General features: G+C 36.6%; 1 protein-coding gene across 1 annotated transcript; it reads left to right on the forward strand.

Annotated features, from left to right (window-relative positions):
• The first annotated feature begins 258 nt into the window (after window positions 1–258).
• LOC105347537 (U3 small nucleolar ribonucleoprotein protein MPP10) lies at window positions 259–6,019 on the forward strand. Its single transcript, XM_034467146.2, has 9 exons — window positions 259–355; window positions 539–1,295; window positions 2,096–2,199; window positions 2,291–2,531; window positions 2,770–2,911; window positions 3,293–3,495; window positions 4,705–4,926; window positions 5,254–5,484; window positions 5,858–6,019. Exons 1-9 carry the CDS (start codon window positions 273–275, stop codon window positions 6,008–6,010), a joined length of 2,136 nt encoding a protein of 711 aa, XP_034323037.2. The 5' UTR covers window positions 259–272; the 3' UTR covers window positions 6,011–6,019.
• Window positions 6,020–8,836: the final 2,817 nt, after the last annotated feature.

The raw sequence follows: 8,836 nt of genomic DNA on the forward strand, positions 1-8,836 counted from the left end.
AAGGTGTTTTATGTAGTCGACTTCGTCATTCCGGCAGCTGATTTTTGCGACCATAGCTCATTCCGGTCAAGGTTTTAAGTATCAAACATGTACCTATCAAAAATGTTTTTACATATATCGATAGCCCTCTATCCACAGATCAAAAAACTGAAAACCGAATGGTGATAGCTTATACCTAACACAAGTTATCGACCTTTTTATACATGTCACTACGTCTATTCCGTCGCCATTCCGGCGAATAGACCTGCCCGTAGTTAGTTGTACCATTCAAGATGGCTGCGCACATTGAAAACCTCATGTCCAAAGTTTTGCTCGACTTTTCCGAATGTTCCAGCAAACCTGAAGAATTTCTTAAGTATGCATCATTCCTTCCAATTACTTATTTTACTTTAAATTGACGATAATTTAAAAAATGCTGTCCAATACTATAAATAACTTATCAATATGCACATGTATCTTTTTCTGGTGATAATATTACAGTGTTGGAATCACAACCTTAAAGAAATACATTTTTATGACTCTATTTATATTTCTACAGTGTTCAGCAGCAGTATTTCCCCAAATTCAAGCGCATAACTAAATCAGTTTATGATACAAGTCAGTCAGAAGACTTAATTCGACAGCCTTTGAGTGAATCAGCATTGCCAGAACTGATTGTTGAAAATTTTGATGATGAACAAATATGGCAGCAAATTGAACTTCAGAATGATAGTGTGATTGAAAGTTTGTTAACACAAATCAGCAGTGTTGTTACAGCCAAAGATAATCTGAGGCTGAGAACTAAACAGCCAGGTGCAGTCGGCCCTAGTGATAAAAAAGTTAAATTTCAGAAGAAGATCTTGGAAAATGATGACAGTGATGAGACAGATGATACTGACATTGAAGTAGAAAAAATTAAAAGTCGACTGGGAGACGATGAAATAGAAGAGAATGTAGACAGTGATGACAGTGGAAAAAATGTTTTTAAGGGAAATAATGTGCTAGACATCGAAAGTGATGATGACAGTGAAATTGACTTTAAATTTCCCTCCTTAAAACCACCACCTCAAGACGAAGAGGGTTCAGATAGTGATGATGAGAATGTGATTAAGAAAGAGATGACTAGATCTAAAGGAAAGGGGTCGAAGGCGAAGCAAGCACCGAGTGTGGTGGATGATAAATTCTTCAAGTTAGCAGACATGGAGGCATTTTTAGAACAAGAGGATGCAAGAGAAGAGAAGAGGATTAGAGGAGAAGAGAGCGAGTCAGATGAAGAGGATGTTGACATGTTTATGGACATTCCATCAGATGAGGAGGTAGGGGATTCTTTGTCCTAACATGACAGTTGTTATTCTAGCCAACTTATCAACACCTTCTACTTGCTTTATTCTTTAAAAAAAATCTGTTGCTACACATGATTTCTTATGGGATTTATCTAGGTTTTTGGGGAAACTACCTGTCTAGAGGATTTTGAAAAAATCGGCTGGAGGTCACTGCTCTTGGAAATTGAATTTGAGCATGTACTTGACGATTTAGAGTGCATGAAATGCTAAAAAATCAAATGCTTACAAAATTTACATAATTATTTAAATTTGTTTAATGTAGCTGAGCCATAGCGCATTAAAGAGAAAAATATATTTGAATTTCTTTCATTGTTTGGGGCATTGTTTACTCATAAAAATGGAAAAATGGTATATTCAGGGGGAATTTTCTCTTGGGGGTAAAAATACTGAATATCGGTATTGAATATGCCTAGATTAATCTCTTTTGTTATAATTCAAATCTAGACATATATAAATAATCAGTGGTCATACTAACTAATTTTTATGGAAGTTGGTACCGTATATAAATGTAGAGTTTTACAGAGTGTGTGTCACATGCCATACTTTAATTGGTTTGATTTTTGCCTGTCATGTCTTCCGAATCACTGATTGGTTTTCAGACCTTGTATATCAATATTGACTTGATATCAATCAGTTTAGACATGGAGCGCCGACCATGAGAAGTTGCTGTGGACCCTCCAACTAAAACCATTGTCTCCACTCTCCAGTTTCTCTCTGAGAAATCATCATTATTTTGTAACCTTGGGTCAAATGTGGAGCTTTTTTCTTGACAGGGAGGAGAAAGTGGGAGAAAGTTGAGGTATGAAGACTTCTTTGACCCCCCAGAAGATGAAGGTAAATCCAGAAAACAGAAGAAAAAAGTGAAACACCAGAAAAGGTAAATTTTATTTTGATATGTAATATTTATTCATATGTTCATGAGACATGAGCAAATCATGATTTTATTGTTTCAATTTCCTTTCTTCCAGTTCAAGCAATGAAGAAGAGGATGATAAGAAAATGTTTGATGAAGAAGTAATGGAGGAAGATGAAGGTGTGGAAGATGATGACAGTGTAGATGAGGACTCTGAAGATGGAGAAGAAGAGGGTAGAGCCATTAGAGGGAGTAGGCGGGATCTGCTGGAGTCTGATAGTGAGGGGGAGGATCCAGATGTGGTGTTGGGTAGAAAACCTCAAGAGAAATCAACGTTTGAGAAACAGCAAGAAAAGGTAGGGTCAGAAATGTACATGTCATAGATTTAACAGTCAGTGCTGAGATATTTCAAAACAACTATTGAGGAAATACTTACAGTAAGGCTCAGTTGTCTCGAGTTCAATGCTAACTGCCAGTAGTTGGATCATTATCCTGCGAAGAAAAGACTGAATTTATGTAGTCTATGAATGTGCACTGGTTCTGTTGAAATTTTAAATTCTGAAATAAATGAGTGAAATGCTTGACATTTGACAGCTGAGAGAAAAGATCTCCAAAATGGAGGAGGCAAATCTAAGTGAGAAACCATGGCAGCTCTCTGGTGAAATCGGAGCAACGGATCGCCCTGAAAACAGTCTGTTGGAGGAGCACCTGATGTATGACCAGACGGTGAAACTCGGTAAATGTTTAACTATAATATTAATATCAGGGGAATAGAGCTTGCTAGATATTTACATCGTAAATGTTCTTTTTGAAAGCGAAGAGATAACTACCTGTAATATTGTTTATGTTTTCCCATCACTGAGCAAGTGAGTGAAGAAGTATTGATATATTTATTTTTTGGAATTGTTTTTCAATTTCTAAAGCCAAAGAAATCATTCACTTTTCAATACCTAAAAGGTTCATTATTCTGAATGTTTTTTCTGTGATTTTGTCTGTTACTATCAATATTTTACGGTTTCTGTCCTCTATATCTGGTTATCATGGATGTACGCTATGTTTCTTTTCTGTGATCTTGTATACAACAATGTATTGATTTTTTACGGTGTCTGACCTCTAGCACCGGTGATCACGGAGGAGACAACGCAGAGCCTGGAGTCCATCATCAGACAGAGAATCAAAGACCGCGCCTACGACGATGTGGAGAGGAAGGTCAAGCCAAAGGACAATCCGTACGAGTACAAGAAGAGGATAGTGCTGGACCAGGAGAAGAGCAAGATCAGCCTGGGAGAAGTCTACGAACAGGAGTACCTCAAAAAGCAGGTCAGTGATAGGTCTTCAAATAAGAGTACCTAAAAAAAACAGGTTAGTTATAGGTCTTCAAATTTATATGAGTACCTCAAAAAGCAGGTAAGTGATAAGTCTTCAAATACAAGTACCTTAAAAAGCAGGTTAGTGATAGGTCTTAAAATACAAGTACATGTACCTCAAAAAGCAGGTTAGTGATAGGTCTTACAATATGAGTACCTCAAAAAGCAGGTTAGTGTTAGGTACTCAAATACGAGTACTTAAAAAGCAGGTTAGCATTAGGTCTTCAAATATGAGTACCCAAAAAAATGTATATAGCAGATCTATGACAGAGGTACCTCAATAAACAGGTCAAAGATATGTTTACCAACAGGGGTAACTTAAAAAACACAGGTGAGTGATAGATCTTCAAACAGGAGTACCTCAAAAAGCAGGCAAATGAGAGGTCTTCAAATACAAGAAAAAAAAGAACAAGTTAATAGCAGATCTACAAACAGGGGTACCTAACATACAGGTTAATAGTGATGTAAAGGTCCTCAATTGATGATTAAATAGGTCATTGATAGGTCCCTATCCAAAACAGGTCAGTGGTAGATCCCCAAGTCATTAAAAAACAGGTGAATAGAAGGTCCTCAATTAAGGTATTCAATGTATAATCAAGGGATATTGAACAATTTTGAATCGTTTAAAACCAGTTAAATAAGTACTGCTAAAAAACAATGAAAGTGAAATGAACCGAATTCACATGACTGACAACATATAAGAAGCCGGTCATTTTGCACCTTGAATTTTTTTTAAAGAGTTATCTCCCCTTGTTGAAAAAAAGAAAATTTTAATTTCGTCAGAATATCTGCGGTAAATGATTCATTTTAATTCATATTTTGATAAAGAGAAAGTTTATGCATGTATTAACCAAGAGTGTTTTACAAATTTTAAGTTTCTTTTTACAATATCGCATTAAAACATACGTTGCCCATAGACTTTAATACAAAATTCAAGGTGTAATTAGTTGAACCATAATTAATATTTTGAAAATTCCTTTGGTGGAGTATTTTCATTTGATAACACCTTCAAAATGATACCATGATTAGGAAAATCGGACCATACATTTCTTAGGTACAAAATGTGGTCGTTATACATCGAATACCTTAAACTGAGAACAAAAAAATCGAGTCAGTGATAGGGTGAATGGTTTTGACTTAGATTCTATTCTCTGTTGTCTAGAAGGAAGAGGAGGAGGAGAAAACAGACCCTCAACATGAGGAAATCAAGAAGATGATGCAGTCCCTCTTCATCAAATTGGATGCACTGTCCAACTTCCAGTACACGCCCAAACCTGCTGCCCCTGAGGTGAAGATAGTGACCAACCTACCGTCAATCATGATGGAGGAGGTGGCCCCGGTAACCCATGGCGATGGCACGCTGCTGGCTCCTGAGGAGGTCAAGGTGAGGAGAGGGAGATAGGTTCTGACCAATCTCATATACTCTCAGACGTGTATGACTGCTAAGATACTTGTGGTAAAAGGAATACTGATGTTGGTATACTACTTAAGTTTATCATTATATGCAATTAGGATTAGAATGAAAAGGAAAGATATTTTTTTTTAGGTCATCTTTTGTAGAGTCTACATATATGTATGAGTACTAATTGATTAGACTTTATGTCAGCTGTAAAATACTCTATGTGGTACTATCAAGATAAAACATACATGTAACAGAAAGTGAATATTGTATTAACATACATGTACTTGTATTACTGCTATGGTTTTCTAGGATAAAAGAAGAGGTGAACTGAAAGGTAAAACAGAGCAGACAGAGACAGACAAGAAATCGCAGAGACGGATGAAGAAGGCCGAGAAGAGGAAGAGGATTCGGGAGAAGAAGAAGAGGCAGGCACTGGTGGAGAAGTTGAACCCAGGCCTGGGGAACAAGTACAGCAAGGAGAGGGCGCTGAAGGAGCTGGAGAAGAGCAGCAAGTCAGGGTCAGGGGTCACCATGCTCAAGGTCAGGGTCATTCTTACAGTTCAGATTGTGGAACCATTAGAATTCAGGATGGGTCAAATTTAAGGATTCAACAAATATCGGCTCTTATGAAATTTAACGATTTCACACTATTCTGCAAGAAATATTTTGTATCTAAAGTTTTGCTCAAGAACCAAATGGACATAAACTATAAACGAGAATGAGAAAAATTCACTGAGTTGGCCCATGGTCAGAGAGAATATATGAGACTAGCCATCAGTTTCTGAAAATAAACTCACTGATGCTGTCTTTACACTAGCTTTTCAATACATTTGTCTATATATATTAAATGTACAAAGACTCCGTTCATGATGCCAGCTTGAATTTGCTCCTATTTGTTACTTGTCTGTTTCAGGATGAGAAGAACTCGACCAAACAGAAGCTTAGCTCCTCCAAGTCATTCTTTACACAGCTCCAGGAGGACGCCCAATCACAGATCAAGAAAAGAAAGACCGACGCCACAACCAAAAAATCTGTACAAAAGTCGGCCAAATTATATAAATTATGATAAAACTCCTGTCTGTGTTCTACTGTTCTACAACAGCTGTCACTGTGATATAAATACTGTAAATTTCTTATTTTACCCGAGTACTTAATTCCGCGATTCAATGGTTTTCCATCTAATCGCGAGAACATAAAATCGCGATTGCCGAAATTTTATCATAGTTTCATGTAGTTTACATATGTCTGAAAATTAAAAGCGAGATTTTAAAATTTGCGAGACAGGCTTCTCGGGATTTTAAGCGGATATTAATTTCTCTCGTTTAATTGGGAATTTACAGTACCTCACTAACGGCCTCTATGGAGGGTTCACTGGAAGATTATTAATAAGATTGACCCTCATAGTCATAAAGCTGTATATCTGTAACAGAGACTATTACCCTTTACAGAGAATACAATCAAAGAACTTTAGGAATTTGGATTTTCTTTTCTGTACTTAAAGTACACAAGAGTTTCACCTTTAACCCTCAAAAATCAATAGTTATCTCCTCTTTTGAGGATATCTGTGATATGACATCAACATGCACAATTTTTGGGTTTCGAGATGCATGTATTACTAAATCTTGAAATATTTTCCTTTTATGTCTAGAGGGGGATATCTAGGAGGGATATCTGTGTACCAAATTTGATGTGTCAAGCAAAAAATTTTAAACTTAGCAGTCAGAATCTTTCTTTGGTGATATCTTTCTATAATTTGATATTTTCCTCTGGTGATGGTATCTTTCTCACAGGATGAAGCTCTGCCATTCAGTCAACTGAAAGGTGACTGAAAGGTAACTGAAGTGTGGCTGAATGGTTTAGACCATTCAGTTAACATTAAGTTGACTGAATGGCAGAGCTTTATTCTGTGTCTATTTCCAGATGATTTTACACTGGCACTTTAAATCAGTATAGGGTCATTGTACTCTCTCAGGGGTACCAGTATACCAAGTTCTATGTTTATCATGCAAAGAGATTTAAAGGTCTTGATTAGAAAACACATTGTCTACCTGTCAGTGTTCATATTACTGGTAGTTTAACCCTTGCCTTTTGACCTCAATATGGGTCATCTATTCCTTATAGGGTACCCAAGTACCAAGTTCAATTTACATTGCATTGCTGAAAAGTCAAAGGGTTCTAATGATATTTATTGTACAACATTAGCATACTGGTCAATTATCAAGTACAGTAAAACTCGGTTATAGCAAATTCCTAGGGACTAATGGATTTACTTTGTTATATCCGTAATTCGTTATATCCGTATAACAAATTCTTAGTAATAACAATAGGGAATTCACTATGTATATGTTTACTTTCACAAGACTATATTTTTTGCTAATTGATGCTTAAACTAAAAATACATTCCATTGATACCTTTAATAATCGTTTGTGAATTGAAAAATTTATATGAAAATGAAATCATTTGAACTATTTTAATTGGTAGTGCAAACTTTGGCCAATATGGACGATCCTCTACCATCTTGCCTTTGTTGCACGAGATGAAAATATTTCATAGTTCATTAAAGTGTTGGCCAATGTGAGTAAAGCATAGTCAGAGGTTGACCTTTGATGCGACCTTTGATCATCTAAAAGCAGTTTATGTAACATACTCCAATATATTATTGATGCAACAATGGCAGCACCAGGGAAAATCAGCTACTGTAGATTCCTTATTTTACGTGAGTACTTATTTCCACGATTCAACGGTTTTCCATCAAATCGCGAAAACATAAATTCGCGAATGTCGAAATTTTATCATAGATTCATGTAGTTTACATATGTTCGAAAATTAAAAGCGAGATTTTAAAATTCGTGAGGCGGGCTTCTCGCGATTTTACGCGGATATTAATTCCTCCCGTTTAATTAGGAATTTACAGTATGCTCTTGGCTTTTTTCATTGGTTAAGGTGATGTCATGCATTAGGTGTGAATATTAAAGATTTCGATGATTTAGGTTTTCAAGCAGCCACAGCTAGAAGAAAGCTATGCAGACAACGCACCATGGCTTAAAACAAAATGTTTCTTTTTTTTTTAAACATGAGCATAAAATATGTTGTTTCAAGTACTGGTACATATCTTTATTGAATATATTTACATGTAATGTACAATTGAAATTATTTTTAATATTAGTTGCTGTTTTTAATCCTTGTATTGTACAAGTATACAATATAGAACTTGAGTGTGTTAAACATTACATAGACACTAAATACATGTACATGTACCTGCCTTGTGCTACATAAACTGGCAGACTGTGGAGCACTAGTTCTTGCCCTGTGTCTGCACAGCATTAGGTCTGTCTGTTAGTCACATCAAATGTTAGTTTGAATAAGACAGTTAACCAGGGTTGTCTCTAAAAATTGATGTAGAAGGGAGAAATAAAAAAGTAGAAGGGGATCTGGAGGTCTAGCTTGTGTTTGAAATGAAAAAATAGCCGGGTAATTACGTCACTTTAGGCGCGGGAATTTCCCGCCTCCCGGGTCTTGGAGACAACCCTGGTTAACTATTGTTGCACATCACAGCCAATATGTACAATTCAGTGCATGTGAAGTCGAATTGACAGTAACGTGTACTGGTACTGTACCAGTTATCGGCTAAGACCAGTTATCGGCTAAACTGAGGTTTCGGGTATATAGCACGGGACAATCCAAGATTTTTAGCTCACCGAGCTGAAAGCTCAAGTGAGCTATTCTGATCACATTTTGTCTGTCGTCCGTCTGTCTGTCCGTCCGTCTGTCCGTCTGTCTGTAAACTTTTCACATTTTCAACATCTTCTCAAGAACCACTGGGCCAATTTCAACCAAACTTCGCACAAAGCATCCTTAGCCTAAGGGGATTTAAATTTGTGAAAATCTAGG

Source organism: Magallana gigas, chromosome 6 (assembly GCF_963853765.1).
Source record: "Magallana gigas chromosome 6, xbMagGiga1.1, whole genome shotgun sequence".
NCBI lineage: Eukaryota > Metazoa > Mollusca > Bivalvia > Ostreida > Ostreidae > Magallana > Magallana gigas.

Excerpts from the sequence above, each read along its gene's own strand:
- LOC105347537 (XM_034467146.2), top strand. The coding sequence starts at position 273 with ATGGCTGCGCACATTGAAAACCTCATGTCCAAAGTTTTGCTCGACTTT. Across the intron at positions 1,296-2,095 it reads ACATTCCATCAGATGAGGAG|GGAGGAGAAAGTGGGAGAAA; the intron begins GTAGGGGATTCT and ends TTTTCTTGACAG. Across the intron at positions 5,485-5,857 it reads CAGGGGTCACCATGCTCAAG|GATGAGAAGAACTCGACCAA; the intron begins GTCAGGGTCATT and ends TGTCTGTTTCAG.